This window comes from Cornus florida, unplaced genomic scaffold (assembly GCF_030987335.1).
Source record: "Cornus florida cultivar Cherokee Brave unplaced genomic scaffold, ASM3098733v1 CherokeeBrave_3.0.0_Hap2_Chr10, whole genome shotgun sequence".
NCBI classification, from domain to species: domain Eukaryota; kingdom Viridiplantae; phylum Streptophyta; class Magnoliopsida; order Cornales; family Cornaceae; genus Cornus; species Cornus florida.
This window is the reverse complement of record NW_026775580.1, coordinates 89,759,638-89,777,315: the sequence shown is the minus strand read 5'-3', so window position 1 is coordinate 89,777,315 and position 17,678 is coordinate 89,759,638. Positions and strand designations below refer to the sequence as shown.

The 17,678-nt window shown below is 33.2% G+C and overlaps 1 protein-coding gene and 1 pseudogene across 1 annotated transcript; both read left to right on the top strand.

Moving 5' to 3' along the window:
* The first annotated feature begins 6,599 nt into the window (after positions 1-6,599).
* Positions 6,600-10,984, top strand: LOC132280028 (G-type lectin S-receptor-like serine/threonine-protein kinase CES101; annotated as a pseudogene).
* Positions 10,985-13,025: 2,041 nt separating this feature from the next.
* On the top strand, positions 13,026-16,803 carry LOC132280027 (uncharacterized). Its single transcript, XM_059782131.1, has 3 exons — positions 13,026-13,617; positions 15,928-15,999; positions 16,502-16,803. Exons 1-3 carry the CDS (start codon positions 13,051-13,053, stop codon positions 16,502-16,504), a joined length of 642 nt encoding a protein of 213 aa, XP_059638114.1. The 5' UTR covers positions 13,026-13,050; the 3' UTR covers positions 16,505-16,803.
* The last annotated feature ends 875 nt before the right edge of the window (positions 16,804-17,678 follow it).

The window sequence follows — 17,678 nt, the reverse complement described above, 5'->3', positions numbered from 1 at the left end:
TTTCCTCTACTCAGGCGATGTGGGACTTGTGCACCCGTAACTCGCCAGTGTGGTAACCTGATAGTGTCTCTTGCACAACACACACACACAACGGTTTAAAACACTCTTTTGTGTAAAATATACACTACCACGTATTTTGTGTAATTTTTTTTTTTTAATCTCTAGCAGTTTGTGTAAAATATACACTACCACGTATTTTGTGTAATTTTTTTTTTTTAATCTCTAGCAGTCCGTTAAGTAATGTCACATCACCAATGAAAAAATTTGTTGTGTATTTTATAAAACATCATTAACAAATCAAGTTTCTAAAAATTATGTAAATGCATGACACTGCTTAGTTGTTATTGGGGATATATTTTTACACAAAAAGTATTAAACAGCTAGACCTAAAAATAAATAATCTATTTTTTTTTGTGTAAATTTATTATGACACATCAGATTTAAAAAAAAAAAAAAAAAAAAAATTATACACAAGGTTGGGGATGTTATATTTTAATTTAATGTTCACTATAGAAAGTGCAAAGAATTTTTTAACTCCGCGACGAGCAAGAGATCACTATTCACTACTATAATAATAATAATAATAATAATAATAATAATAATATATGTGTGTGTTTTTTTCTAAATACAACTTTGATATTTGAATATTATTATTATTATTATTATTTTTTAAAGTTTGCAATCTATATTAGGACTATACTATTGTATTATATTAGCGCACTTTTTTTGTGGGTGTGGAAAAAAGTCATAACTTAAAGAATTGCGGGAGAGTAGAATTTTTGCATGTATTTGGAAGGATATTTTTTAGAAAAATCAACGAGTTGTAAGAATATTATTTTTTAAAAAACTTTTCTTTTTACGGTTAATCAAACTGCTAAAAACTTTAAAATTTTCTATTTTTTAATTTTTTTTGTTAGTTCATGCTAACCAAACCATTAAAAGATGAAAAAATATATTTATCTTCTCTTTGACTTTTAAGATGAGACAGTTACTTGGAATAATTAAATTGGGAAGGAGAAAGTATTAATTAATTAAAAAAATAATGTGTGTATTCACCGTTGTAGTTCAGTAATATTTTTTTATATTTTAAAATAAAAAATGAACGGATTTGTCCTGGAGGCAAAACTTACTTTTGTTTTAAATATTTTACTACAGTACTAGAGACATCTTCAAATATTATAGAGTGAAATAATTACAAATTGACACGGTCGTATTAAGGAAAAAAAAAATCACGTCCGATTGAGTCAAAAGAATAATAATAATATAATATATATTGAAATTTTCTTTTTCTTGATACATGAAGTTGTTCACAAAGGATAATTATCAAACTTGACATAGAAAGATATTTATATCGATTAGAAAAATAAATCACCAAATATAATTTGTATCCAATGATGTGGAAAATATAAATGTTAAAAAAGAAAAACTCTTTATTCGTTTTAGTGGGATAGAGATATCGTTGAAGAGAATGAGTGGATAAATGTGAATGCTATAGGTGGGGCTGGAGGTCCATTTTGTCTTTTACGAAGGAAATTAGAAAGCATTGGGAAGATCAAACTGAAAGTCTCGCTTTTCAAGGTTACACATACTAATCTATCCATCCATATAATCTATCCAGTAAAGTACTAATAATTGAACTTCCGGGAAAAAAAAAAGTACTAATAATTGGTCAAAAAAAAAAAAAGTACTGCTACCTAATAATTTGTCATCTAGAATCTCATATAGTCATATATATATATATATAAGTGATCTATACAACACAGCGACGTCGTTTTACTTCTCAAGCATCAATCAACAAACATGTTGGTATAAATTTAATGAAAAATATATTCAGTGTGCACATTACTTTTCAAGCATCAATCAACAAACATGTTGGTATAAAGTTCATGAAAAATATATTCAGAGTGCGCGCTTGATTATTACAATGCTTATATGAGTGTTGTGCAAGCGTTTGCACTTGCACAATAAAATAATCAGATAATTACAATATATACTGTATACCATTAATTGAATATACTAAATGCTCAAAGATAATAACCCAATCCTCAAAGATAATAACCCAATCGTTTAGCAATCGTATTCTTTAATGAATTTCATAGATATCTCATGCAATCGGTTCAGCAATCATGTTAAATGAATTCCATAGATGGAGAGATCATATGCACCATTTAAAGCATCATTAATACACATATTTCATCAAATTATTTGTACTTATTTTATTGTATTGCTATAATTTAATAGAGAGTGAATTCTGAAATTAATGCCTCATTTATAAGGAAAAGATACTGAGTTTGCTATATTCGATTTAATCTATACACTATTTATCAATACTAAAAATTATTCTCAACAAATTAAAATATTAAACGTTTAATTGAATGGATATATCAATAACGTGAGATGCTAGAAATTTTCAATAATGTGATTTGCTAGAAATTTTTTCTATATTAATATTTGGTTATTTATGTCATCAATCAAGGACGGACCAAGAACTTTAGGTGGGAGGGTAAGATTAAAATTTTATAATAATTTTAGGAAGGTGTTAGTAATATTTTAGAATTATATATTAAAAACAGGAAGAAAAATAGTATGGTATATTAATAAAAAAAAAAAATTTAAATAAATTAATTTATACGTGTGTGTATCCAATCAATTGATACCATAAAATATTTATAGTTTGATGCTGAGTTGCATTCACCATCCGCTCCGTTTATTAAGGAAGGATACAAAAAGGACGTAATCAAAGTAAATAGAGAGGGAGAGCTCTTCCTTTGGTCTCACTACAACCCAAAAAAGGCAGCAATCAAATTCCACCACTTGATTGATTCCCCAGTAGTGCCCACTCTTGACCTCACACAGCCATCATTGAGATAAAATCTTTTCGTGTTTGTGTATGTATATCTATATCTATAGATATTTATGAACACCGATAGATATCAAATTGGTCTGTGATTTGAATTAGTTATTGGCTAATTACTCCTCTGTTTTGAATTGTTTGGACAAGATGGCCTCCCCCTCCCATGGCAGTGGCATCACCGTTAGCACATCACCCAAGGGCTCAGCCAACGGAGAAGCCAACTCACCGAAAGGTCAGTGCTTGTGTTCGCCGACGACTCATGAAGGCTCGTTCCGGTGCCGGTTTCATCGCTCTGGATCAACAGCTTGGTTGAAGCGCAACAAGTCCATGCCGGCGGCCAAAACCAACGTGTCTCCTCTTTCTCCTAAATCAGTTGAGTCCACGTGATCAAACAATATATATATATATATATATATATGTGTGTGTGTATATATATATATATATCCTTCAAAAAGCGTTGATCACTATGTAAATAATCCAAATCCCTGTGGGATTGCTCTTTTATATTTGGCTATGTATATATGTGAGTGATGTCTTTTACCTGCTTGGAATAACAACATATTAATGAAATATTAATATACTTTTATTTTGCGTTACTGAAAGACGGGGAAGACTCATTCATCGATTTAGCGACGGCTGTATTGCAGTCTCTTTAATTGTGTAAACAATTATCATTCAATGTTGTAATTCAATTTTATTTCTTATTATTTTTAATATGAAAGGTTGAGAATTTTAACTTTTTTGTGGAAATAAAGTGGAAGTAGGAGTTATCAAAAGGAAAACAAAAGGGCAAAAAAAGACCTAGGAAAAAAAACCATATCTCGTAGGACATTACAAGATCAACATATTTTATTTATTTTGATACAAATTACACTTTCTATCAACTCAAGATCAACAAGTATTATCCTGCATCAATGTTAAAGTGACGAATTAGTTTTCACTAGATCATCATCCACATTAAGTAGGAATCTAGACTTTTTTCTCAATCGGCCACTCAGTCGCACGCAAACATTACCTATGAATTTTAGGCTTATATGAATATATATATATATATGTGGGTGTTTTTTAATTGTTGGTGGTGACTTTTGAATGGTCTAAGATCATGGCGGCCGTTTTTAATAAACTTAAATTCTAAAATAAAATATTGCGTTTCAATAAATATATGTGTGTGTGTGTGTGTGTGTGAATAAGTATATTAGAAATATGAAATTTCTAATATAAATCAGTAAAAGGGAGATATTATCAATTTTACTTTTGTTTTGAGCTTCATTCTCACTTTGTGATGAAATTGATGAAAAGATGCAAGATTAAAATTAAATCAGTAAGGAAAAAAAAAAAAAATTAAATCAGTAACAGGGAGATATTATCAATTTCACTTTTACTTGAAAATCAATATCAATCCAAAAATTTGGTTGGATATAGAAGGTAAACTAGAACAAAACCATTCTAATTAACAGTTTCCAAATTTTTTTAAATCGAACTAAATCAATTGAACCATCTAAACAGAACAGATAAAAATCTTATAAGAACAATTTGTATCAATTAAATTTATATGAAACTATAACAAAATAATAGGCCAAAATCAAGTCTTATTTAATCAAATATTTTATTTTTTATTGTATCTAGATGAAAGTCTCAACTTTCTACTCAGTAGTGTATTTTCAATCCTGAGATAACAATAGTTTAATGTGACAAGAAAAATTAGAATATTATTTTATCAATATGTTTATATCAATAAATGTATGCAGAGACGGATCTAGGAAGTTGTGGGAGGGAGAAAAATGAATTTAGTGTATTTTTTTTTGTAATTTTAGGAGGGTCAAAGTGAAAATTTTATAAGTATATAATTAAAAATAAGAAAACTTAGAGGTATATAACAGTAAAATAATAATAATAATAATAATAATAATAATAAAAATAATAATAATCAGTGGGAGCAATTCAATGTGCCTTCGTCCCTGGATGTATACACACACCCTACATATATACGGACAATACTTGGGTTCTCCTTTTGAACGATAAAGTTCATCCTCTCAGCTGATGTGACCCAATACAATTTAGACACATATTTAAAAATAATTGTTACCCATTTTCTTACATGTTACAAGCAAGGGCGGATTCATGAATTGATAATGGGGTAGGCTAAAATTAAATATAAATTTAATAACACAATTTCTCAAGCAATTTTTTTTTTTTTTATAACATAATCTATATTTTAGGCTTTTATTTTAGCCTTGGGCTTGTTTGGGTGAGCTAATACTAATAATAATAATAATAATAATAATGATAATTTATTTATTTTATTTTTTTATTTTTGGGCTGGGTTAAATTTACCCATAGTAATTAAATTTTTTTTTTTGGTGGGCTGGAGCCCAGCCCAGCCCTACCTTAAATCCGCCATTGGCTACGAGTTAAATAGAATCCCATTCCTCCCCCTTCCCAAAAGAATACTATAGTTTCTATACCCAAATTGAAAAATTACTTAATTTATTTAAAAAATGTACTGTATCGAGTGTTGAATAGGGAATGAATAGAAGTTTAAAATATTATATAAAAATTTGATGTTAACCTATATTTGAATAGAGTTTTTCTTATATATATTGGTCAGAGTTAACTTTCTCGTGTATATATATATTTGGTCAGAGCTTTTCTCGTATATATTGGTCAGAGTTAGCTTTCTCGTATATATATATCTTTATCTTTATAAGTATTCCAGAAAGAAAGTGATACACAGAGACTTAAAAGCTAGCAACATTTTACTTGACCATCAAATGAATCCAAAAATATTAGATTATGGATTAGCAAGAATTTTTGGACAAGATGAATCTGAAGCAAATACAAACAGGGTTGTGGGTACATAGTAAGTACAAGCAAAATTTGATTGGAATATTTACATATAGTATGTGCCTTCTAAGTATATATGTACATTTTCTTCTTTTTGTTTCCAGAATATGCCATGAATAGGATTTTCTCGGTAAAATTTGATATATACAACTTTGAAGTTCTATTATTAGAGATTGTGAGCGGCAAGAAAAATGCTAGTTTTTCTCATTTGTCTTCTAATTTTAGGTTCTTGTACTCTTGTGGCTTTGCAGAAGCCACCCTAGGACATGCAATTAGATTGCTCATTCACTCTTAGTGGAGGACAATGGTAAGAAAAGAAAATAAAATCGAAGACATTTTCTAATGCTAGCAACATGTGAATTAGTTTGCGTGGAATTGCTTCTATTTTTTAAAGATGGAGAATAAATACAAATGACATACACTAAATTATATTTGTCCATTAAGATATGTAATTGCATTAAGCTCTGTCGTCTGTACGCTTTTGGGACTTGAGAAATTAAGTGATTTCAAAGTAAAAGGCTGTGTGCAAGATGAATTTATCCTCCAACCCCTTCTCCAACTAATGCGTAGAAGCAATAATTATGAATATAACACATATTTCATTTGTTCCTTTCGACATGAAGTCCAACCAATTTTTACATAATCTTAAATCACCATAATTCTAACAATAAAAGCCACTTTAAATTATCATCTGTAATTTTATTAACACCAAACAACCACATTTTCTTTTTCTTATTGAATTTCAGTACCAAATTTATTTATTATTATTTTTTTTTCTCTTGTGGGTTGACCACCATTGTTAGACTTTGTAAAGCAGCCATGTGCTTCGCTTCTCAAGTCTTGTTGGATTATGACTACCATTATAAACGTTTAAAGCAGAAAGACCAGGTCTTTGGTCTTTGGTCTTCCCATCCCAAATTATACTCTTAACAAGAAAACAGAGGATGTGAATTAAGTTTGGGTAGTTTCTTGGCAGCTACTCTTGGTGTCTTTTATCCCAACTAATCTCATACTTTTCAAACTAAAAAAATTCAAATGAAGAAGACACATACATGTAGTGTATATACCTGCACAATTGTGTGAGTGGCTATGTATATACTATATATCCATCATTACACATTAGGCGGGGCGTGGTGTGCGTGCAACATGGCTCTGCAGGGAAGCCTCATCGTTTTACTTGTATCTTTCCTCTGTATAACATTAACATCTCACTATCTTCTTCTTAGTATTAATGCAGAACAAGATACGTTGAGGCAAGGCCAACACCTCTACGCCGACCGTCTTGGTCAGCTAACTTCTGCAGGGGGAGTCTTCGTATTTGGTTTCTTCACTGGTCAATTTCAATCAGGTTACTCCACTATTTATTATTGTTACTTGGGAATATGGTACGCGAGTATACCAGAAAAACCAGTGTGGGTGGCCAATCGGGAAAATCCAGCTCCTGATTTCTCCGGAGTTGTTACAATGGATACGGATGCCATATTGAGATTGAGCTACAGCGGGGGGCAAAAAATTAATATAAGTAGTTCCAATATTCAATTAGCATCCAGTAATAATTATACAGTCACAGCTGCAGCCACCCTACTTGATTCGGGGAATTTAATCGTGCGACGAGTTTATACTAGCAACGGAAGCAGCAACAGCAACAGCAACAGCAGCAGCAGCTTTGGACCGGTGTTGTGGCAGAGTTTTGATTACCCCACAAACATCCTACTGCCCGGAACGAAACTAGGCATGAACCTAAGGACTAACCAGAGCTGGTTTCTTACTTCATGGATAAGTGATGAAGTTCCTGCTCAGGGGGCTTTCAAACTGGGGGTGGATGGTGGCAGCAGCAGCCCCCAATTGGTTATGTGGCGGCGTGACCATTTTTACTGGACTAGTGGTCCCTGGATAAACGGGAGTTTCTCAAATGCACCTGTGCTGACAGACTTCAAAGTTATAAACAACAGGTTTGTGGCAAATGAGGATGAGAAGTACTTCTCTTACTTTTATAAAAGCAATTCTACTCCTCCAACTCTGGAGTTGGGACTCAATGGTGAAATCGTGATCACTAACTCCAATGGTTTTTGGATTAATTATCAAATCCCTTTGACACCATGTGATCAGAATCGGGATGCAGTGTGCTTAAAGGGGGATCCCTCCAAGTGCAGGAATGGTTCTGAGCAGTACTTTGTGCCCACGACCATGAGTTATACGCCTGATAACTATTCCCTTTTGGAATCTGATAATATGAGGTTGGGTCTCAGTGATTGTCATGCGCTCTGCTGGAACAATTGTTCTTGTCATGCTTATACATCTATGTTTCCTAATGGAACCGGATGCAGATTCTGGGACACCATATCATTTTTAAACTCTGAACTTGGAACTTCTGCAGAGGTTTACCTTCTCAGTGGTACTGCTGTTCAAGGTAACTCTAATATTATTATTACCATTTATCTTCCACTCAACGCATATATTTTTACTTTTATAGGATTATTTTGTCATTCAATATTTCCACCCCCATTCATCTTTTAAAAGGCGGTGGTTGGAAAGTGTGTCAATCATTTAAATAAGCATGTCATGTGTCACAAAAATCGCAGATAAAATATGACCACAAAATTTCAGAAAGGTTTCATACTGTTGCATGACTGCATACTTTTCATAATCGTGATGATTTATAATTCGCTTCTCTTTGACCATTTCACACTCGCAACCAACAAAAGTCTTGGGCCAGGCAGATACAAATCAGGCCAAACAATATGCATATATCAAATATAATGATATGAATTTGCAATGTGCCCTTTATCATGATGTGTAACATTCAGAAAGATATTACCCATCAAGGGCTTAGACTTTCTCCTGGAAGATGCAATAAACACATGCACTCTCTTTTATGGGGAATTTGTGGAAATGCTAATATCACTTTTGATGGTGTGACACTCTATTATTGCACTTACATAAAGCTCTTCCATTTCATATGCTTCTTATTTTCACAAAGTTCACTGCTCTTCTCCTTTTTTATTTGGCCAAATTAGGCTCTATAAATAATAAAATTACTTTAGACTCAAAATACAGAACAAATATTCCAAACAAAAACACTTTCTCAAAATTGCACTAAAAAGTACCTTAAGTTGACTAGAAAAGAAAACAAGTATGATCACAATTAATGGTTATGACCATGATCTAAGCTTAGAGACTACCAACTACCCTAAATCAACCTAGAAAAAGCTGATTTTGTGATTAAATTTTTCTAGCAATGCCACCAGTAATAATGCTGCTAGAAGCACCAATTGGAGAACCAGCGGGAGAGCCAATGGAAGAACCGAAAGAAATGCCTCATCCTCACCAGTTCCCACGTTGTCATCTGAGCAATTGCAGAAGCTTCTTTCCACCTGGAAGTACCAAAGTTTGGGGGCGGTGGTGGATGTGGTGCCTAGTGGCAATCATTCCCACTCTAGCAAAGCTTCTATTCATTTTCTTATGCCACTTAAGAAAGAGGAATCCAAACTGGAAGCAACAAACAGGTGATGGTTAAACGATGTTCTCTCAATGCATGCATGTTCACAAATGCGTGGCAAATATATATGCATGACTAATTGGGTTTAAAAAAAAATTATGTAATTGTTTTTTAGGAGAGAGGGAAAGAAGCCACGGGAAGTCACTAATCACATTAAGATCTCAAACAATACGTTCCTACGAGTATGATGTTGCAGATAAGTTCAAATTCAATACAAGGAAAGGTCAACAATTGCCGTTGTACAGTTTTCATCAAATAGTTTCTGCCACTGATAACTTCTCATCTGTCAACAAGCTTGGACAGGGTGGTTTTGGACCAGTCTACAAGGTAAAACTTTGTTACTCTTAAACCGATCCTGTTGAATTAAGCTAATGATGATATATAACATTAGGTAATTAAAACATGTTTAGGGTGCACTACCAACTGGGCAACACGTGGCAGTAAAAAGACTTTCTAGAAGTTCAGGACAAGGACTAGAAGAGTTCAAGAATGAAATTATTCTAATTGCTGAACTTCAACATATGAATCTTGTCAAGCTATTGGGTGGTTGTATCCAAGGAGAAGAAAAAGTTCTAATCTATGAATATATGCCAAATAAAAGCTTGGATTCCTTTCTATTTGGTTGGTAAACCCGCAATTTAATTACTATCTACTGGTACTCTTAATTAATTAGTATTTACTAGCTTGACCACTTGTTGCAATATTTTTCTAATTTTACCTAGCAACAGATCCAACTAAGAGGCAACAACTTGATTGGAAAAGACGTCTCAATATCATTGAGGGTATCGCACAAGGACTTCTTTATCTTCATAAGTATTCCAGAATGAGAGTAATACACAGAGACTTAAAAGCCAGTAACATTTTACTTGATGATAAAATGAATCCAAAAATAGATTGGCTAGAATTTTTGGACAAGATGAATCTGAAGTAAATACAAATAGGGTTGTTGGTACATAGTAAGTACAAGCAAAATTTGATTGGAATAGTCACATACATACAGTATATGCCTTCTAAATATATACATTTTCTTAATTTTGTTTGATTATTCTATGCAGTGGTTATATGTCTCCCGAATATGCCATGAACGGGATTTTCTCGGTGAAATCTGATGTATACAGCTTTGGAGTCCTACTATTAGAGATTGTGAGCGGTAAGAAAAATACCAGTTTTTCACGTTTGTCCGGCCCTCTAAGCCTTATAGAACATGTAAGTTATCACAATCCTAAAATTTCTATTCGCATCATGAGCTTTGGACTATATGTTCACGTCTTACATCAAAACTGAAAATTATTGCAGGCATGGGATTTGTGGAAGAAAGGTATTAGTCTTGAGCTAATAGATCCGTCGCTGGACTTCTCTTGCTCTAAAACTCAACAGCTGAGATGTATTCATGTTGGTCTCCTCTGTGTACAAGAGTGTGCTAATGACAGACCCACCATGTCAGATGTTATTGTTATGCTTACAAATGAAACTATGTGTCTACGTGATCCAAAACAACCAGCATTTTTTACTGGGAGAAGCCGAAACGCACCAACTTTACCTGCAGAGAATAAGTCAGAAAATTGTTCAATAAATCGTGTTTCTACATCTGTGATGGAGCCAAGATAGAGAGGCATAAGTAGTCGCTTTCTGTTTCTGTAACTTTTGTTCTTGTACTCGTGGCTTTGCAGTGGCCACCATAAGACATTTGCAATTTGATTGCTCATTGACTCGTAATGGAGAACAATGGTAAGAAAAACAAATCAAATCAAAGACATTTTCTAATGCTATGTTTGGTTGTCAAGAAAGTTGAAGGAAGAAAATAAAGTCAATATTTGAATCAGTAGATGCAGCTGCTATGAAAAATAGCTAGAAGGCATTTTTGGGAAGTAGAAAGAAAACGTTGTAGATATAATTTATGTGTGGGAGAAAGAGGATGAGATAGCACTTAAATTGAAGGAAAGAAAAGAAGAAAAAAAAAATGTATAAGCCAGTACTGTTTAATTAGTGCACCTAAATTAAACTGTGCCAGTGGTTTTTACCATTCAAAAGAGATAATTTTCTGAATTTTAGATTCTTGTACTCTTGTGGCATTTTCTAATGATATGTTTGGTTGCCAAGAAAATTAAGGGGAAGGAAATAAAGTCAATATCTGAATCAGTTTGTATGCTATTGCTTTTGTTAATTTTTTAAAGATGGAGAATAAATAAATGAACATTAATAAAACATATTCTTCAATTAAGATATTTAATTACTTATTAGGATCTATTGGCTGTATGCTTTTGTGATTCTCAAGTCACAACTGAGCTCAGATAAAAAGACTGTGTACAAGATGAATCCATCCCCTACCCCTTCTCCAACTAAAATCATAACCATTAAAATTGGGACATGGTCCCTCGTTGTCTTCCTCACCATCCCAATTTGAGCTTGCTAAGGTACATAATTCAAGTATGGAGAAACAGATATATATATATATATATATATATAGAGAGAGAGAGAGAGAGAGAGAGAGATAATGCGAATTAGAAGATGCTTGTAGATTAAAGTTTAACTAATTTTTTGTATTTGACCATGTGATCCATACACTTGAGAAATAACAGAAATATTGAATGATAGCCTACAGGTGAGGGATTCCTGTACTTGAAGTTTCACAAAAATGTACAAGGTGTATTTATGCCATGATAAGTAGCACTACTTCGAAAGGTTGATAAAAATCCATTTTTAGTCAAATTGGGGAGGTGAAAAAAAAAAAAAATGAAACACAATTGCTGTATTATATTTTCAGTAAGAACGGGAAAAAAAAAATACTATTGAATACATTGTTATTATTATAGTTGAAGTAACACTCATTTGAGACAAAATTATAGATTTGAAATAATCCTATTAGAATTGAATATATTGACTAAAATTATTAAGATATTCTCAAAGATCATCAAGAGGTAAAAAAAAAAAAAAAATTAATACAAATAAAGTTAGTAAATTCCAAATAATCCTATTAGAATTGAATATATTGTTATTATTATGGTTGAAGTAATAAAACATATTCTTCAATTGAATATATTGTTAACATTAATAAAACATATTCTGCAATTAAGACATTTAATTGCTTATTAGGATTTGTTGGCTGTATGTTTTTGTGATTCTTAAGTCATAACTGAGCTCAGATAAAAAGACTCTGTACAAGACGAATCCATCCCCTAACCCTTCTCCAATTAAAATCATAACCATTAAAATTGGAACATGGTCCCTCATTGTCTTCCTCACCATCCCAATTTGAGCTTACTACGGTACATAATTCAAATCTGGAGAAACAAACAACTTATCAAGGTAAATATATATATATATATATATATATATATATATAATGCGAATTAGAAGATGCTTGTAGATTAAATTTTAACTAATTTTTACATATTTGACCATTTGATCCATACACTTGAGATATAACAGAAATATTGAATGATAGCCTGGGATTCCTATACTTGAAGTACCATAAAGTTTCACAAAAATGTACAAGGTGTATTTATGCCATGATATGTAGCACTACTTGGAAAGGTTGATAGAAATCCATTTTTAGTCAAATTGGGAGGTGAAAAAAATAATAATAATAAATAAATAAATAAAATTCAAGCAAATGCTCTTTAGGAATGAAAAAGAAAAAAGAGACACGGATGTACAAAGAGATAAAAAAAATTTTAATACGATAAGTAAATACCTAATTTAAAAAAACATATATATACCTAAATTTGAAAACATGTACTGTAATTTTTTTAAGTTTAACCCACGAGTCCACGACAAGTTTTGACAAATTGACTGTTATCTAGGTGTCTGTATAAAACGATGCGGGACAAAATTTTGGTTAACCACAGCGAACATGACAACGAAGGGCCGAGAAGAGGCCGTCGTCTTCTACGCCCCAATACCACCCCACCCCGTCGACGACCAAACCTACGTCCTCCTCCCTCTCCGCACCTACCGTACCAACCGGCACGATCTCCGCCGCTGCCTCGGCGTCGCCACCTTCCTCCTCCTCTTCGTCGCTGCCGCCTACCTCCTCTACCCCTCCGATCCGGACCTCACCCTCGTCCGTCTCCATCTCAACAACATCCAAGTCCACGCCTCTCCGCAACCCTCCCTCGACGTCTCTCTCTTTCTAACCCTCAGAGTCTTCAACCGTGACTTCTTCTCTCTCAATTACTCTTCGCTCGTCGTCTCGATCGGTTACAGAGGGAGAGAGTTAGGGTTTGTGACCTCAAACGGAGGGCATTTGAGGGCAAGAGGATCTTCCTACGTCAATGCCACGCTTGAACTCAACGGTTTCCAAGTGATTCACGATGTCTTCTATTTGCTTGAAGATTTGGCCAGAGGTTCGATTCCCTTCGATACCCATTCCAAAGTGAAAGGGACTGTCGGACTCTTTTTCATCCAAGTTCCTATTCAGGTATTTATTTTAAATTTTGGGGAAATTTGAATTGATCGAGAGACTGTGAATTGGAAAATTTAGTTCCTTTTTTAAATTATATACACCTAAAATTAGTTCAATACAAATGGGTTCTGTATGTGATACATGTTGAAATTTTTGTTTGATACGTTATGATACACGTTGAAATTGATAAGCTGGAACTGCAATTATGAGGCTAAACTATGTTTTAACATCCTGAAAGGGTTATATTGTTTCTGTGAAAAAAAAAAAAAAAAAAAAAAAAAAATTATTATTAATGAATATATGGAACCCTAAAATATACATACAATAAGTCCCCAATTGAAGTTGAGAATTTCACATATTGAAATATAGAATACATAGCTTTATAAAGTAGAATTTTTTTTTTTTTTTTAATACAATTGAGTTCAACTAATTCGACCTATATGATTGTTGCGTCTATAGTATTAATAACCATTGGCATACTCTTATCCTGATTTTGAAGTCCGTGAACAATGTCTGTTTCTGGTACCATGCCTTTGGAATTTACTACATCAAATAGTATTATGTATTGGGGACACTCCATGCATGTGCTGCTGTGCACGAGGGCCACAATATGGTTCTTCCAAGTTCCTATTGTAGAATTTTGTGACTAGAATTTCTACAAGTAAAAAGTATTTAGGTTAGATTTATAATTCATGTGCTTGGATGGGTGTGCAGCATTAGAGTTTGCAATTTGACTTGTTACACCCTACAGAAAGTTCTAGTTGAACTAGTAGGTTGTGCTGATCTAAGATACAACTTGTATCTCATAGTGTTAAATAAAAAATAAAATAAAATAAAAAAAAAAGAAAGAAAAAGAAATAAGCACAGATTTCTCTTTCAAAGGTTTTAGATTGATTTAAATTATTAAGTTCATATATTTTTGAAACAGCAGGCAGAATTTTAGAGGTTTCCGTTTTGGCGGAATAGAGATTTAGAACTGGTTGGCTGTAATCAAAAGTACTTATTTTTCTTGTGGCGTGAGATATTGAAATTCTCATGGACGAAAAGACTTTCCTTGCAAGATTTTGAAGTAGTAAAATGCTACTTCTGGCATATGGATCAATTATTGTTTGGTGAATCAGGCATCTTAGTTGTTCCATTCACCTCATAGTATGGAATGAACTGTCGTCAAAGTGGAACAATGAGTGAAAAATGCTCTCAAGGTTTCTGAAAACAGATAAAACCCTTAACTCTTAAGTATTTCTAAACTATGAGAGATAAATAACACCCCTGCGGGGTAGCTGAGTTGGCACAAAGCTTTTGGACTGAGTCATCTTGTGTTAAATTCCTGGGATCATTAAAAACCTCCTCTTTGGGCTTACTCGATACCTGTGGTTTGGGGGTGGTTGCAGGTATTCAAAGGGATTAGTCTCCCCTTATGAGGAAACCTAATCAGCTAATCCTTATCATAACTCTCTAATTATAGATATATGTCTTGCCATTATTGTTAATAAAAGTATGGTAATTGAGGTGAAAGCAGGTTTAGAAAGGAAATGTGCTGTTCAGTTTAGTGTAAAAGGGTCGCTTAAGGTGCTGAGATCATATATTGCTCAGTGCTTGATCTTAAAAGAGGCACTAACCTTTGTGAAGCAACTACATCAGGTGTTCAAAGTTTGTGTTTTTTTTTTTTTTTACCACGACAGTAAACCTCATTTAAGATATATAGGTGTTATTTAACAATAGATTACTTAATTAGGGCAAATTGAGTAATAACATTAATTTGATTAAATATAACGTGTATCATTCATTCAACCAAACTTGTTCACACCAAATGAAGAACAAATAGCATCAGATGTGAAAAATAACTAGAAGGAATTTTTGAAAAGCAAAAGGAAAACAATGCAATTATAAATGACCCTAATTATCAAAAAATTAGAAATATACCTATATAAATACAAGAAATCAGTAAATGGTGTAAGGAGAATTTATTTGTGGGTCAAAAGTGCAGTAAAAGAGTTCAAAAATTCTCTGGACATCAGCATAATATATGTGTGTGTGTGTGTGTGTGTGTAGAGAGAGAGAGAGCGAACTTCAATTGAAGGAAAGAGAAGAGATACGCTGTATAAGCCTTTGTATAATAGAAATATCAAATGTGGATGCCCTAGATTCTTCTGTTTGACTTTTATTGTTTTTTTCTTCTACAATTATATAGGAGAGTTCTGTAATGGTGATTTACTTTAACCTTTAAGTGCTTTCCCCACCCTCCCCCCTCTATTTCTCTGTATATTAGCAGTTAAAACTTTGGTCTCGCTGTGTTTAAACTTTTGTTCTTCAACTTTCCATCAGGCAAGGATATCATGCGAAGTTATTGCAAATACAACCGACCAGACAATTATCCGTCAAGATTGTTACCCACAGGTGAGGAACTTCTCTATAACTCGTCTAAATTACACCATAAAGGCTTAGCTAGTCCTTTAGTTATGTATGTCTAGAACAGTCTGGCTAATGGGCTGTGGCTTTCCAATCACACTGGCAAAATCTTTTGATTTGGTTTGGACAGTTTTTGTGCCTGTTCACTGTTAAATTATTAACACCATTTATTTGATGTTGGATTCCTCATCATACAGTTCATCTGACCCACACACACATTCATGATAAAATAAAGTATTATAGTAATTCACTTGAGTTATGTAATGGGAAATGATGTGCTCTCTGATGTTCTATGCTGTGGGTTCATATGCACTGTGATTAGGAATCGGAGCTGTAAATTGAAAATTTGATGATGACTAATCCTTGCAATTGTGTGTATTTTGTAGCTATATCTGTTTGTAGGAAGTTGAAAACAATGTGCTTCATTAGCTGAAGAGACGAATGGCCATAAGGTTTTCTTTGCTAATTGAACTTGTGTTTGTTTTCACAGTGATTGTGGTGAATATCATTGGAACTGGAGTTATAGAGCATTTGATACCTTCGCTCAAGGAAAGGAGATGATTTTAGTAAGGAGGTGAATTTAGTTTTTCTTTGCTAATTTTACTTCATTGTGGTGCACACCACTGGAGCCAGAAATTGTCTTGCATCGTGTTGAAAGAAGGGGCATAGGTTTGAGGAGCAGAAACAAATACTTCATAAATATTGTTTAATGTGTGGAGTCTGAATTGTTGGTACATATATTATTAAGTTGCAATATAGTGTGTGATGAAGAAGATCTATATTGTTATGAAACAGGATCAATCAATATCTCAATCAATTTACATCTTGTTATTTACACAACTTAATTTTCAATCTATTTAGATATTTATACAAGGAAAATTAAAAAGAAAAACAATTCAATTTGTTAGATGCGCTTCAGCCAGATCTGAGTGAATTATAAGAAAAGTGGTATTACATACACTTTGGGTATTTTCAGAAAGGAAGTCAATGTTTTCCGATGTCATGCGGCAAATATGCTCCTTCACTGTAGAAGCTCAGGGTCAACTTTCAGAGATGAGTTGGTACTCAGGAGATAACATTAGTGAATTAATAGCCATGGGGCCAGTTGGTGTAGAAATGCTGTACCATTGAAAGGTGGCCCTGAAGGATTCCATATAGTTATATATTGCTCAGTTAACAGAGCCATGGAGACAAAATATTGATTGCGGTATATAAAGTCTCTTTAGCTTTAGCTTTCGCTTGAGCGAGCAGTCATCTTGTTGGACTGAACTGCTTGAGGTTGAGTTTTAGAGTCTATGAGGTATTGGGTGCTTGCCATATTATTTAGGAGTATCTTCCATTTTCTCTTCACTAGACAGAGAGACAAAATAGAGAGAGAGAGAGACGTGTAGAAATTGTTATTCTTATATATACATGTTTTTGTATTTGTTGATGTGGGAGGGGGATATTTGGTAACTGAAGGGTAATTTGGGAATTACGGGGAAATTTGGTCATGTGAACCACACATGTACGAGGGAGTGTAATATGCAACATTTTTTTAAAGTATAAAGTTGTTATATACTTGTTTCGAACTATAGGAGAGTTATATGAACAGTGTTGAATAGTGGGGTATTTTTTGCACTTTACCCTACTGAGTATTATCCCTTACCTTTGGATGGAGTGATGTG

Coding starts and splice junctions, on each gene's coding strand:
- LOC132280027 (XM_059782131.1), top strand. CDS start 13,051: ATGACAACGAAGGGCCGAGAAGAGGCCGTCGTCTTCTACGCCCCAATA. Junction 13,618..15,927: donor TCATCCAAGTTCCTATTCAG/GTATTTATTTTA, acceptor ACTTTCCATCAG/GCAAGGATATCATGCGAAGT.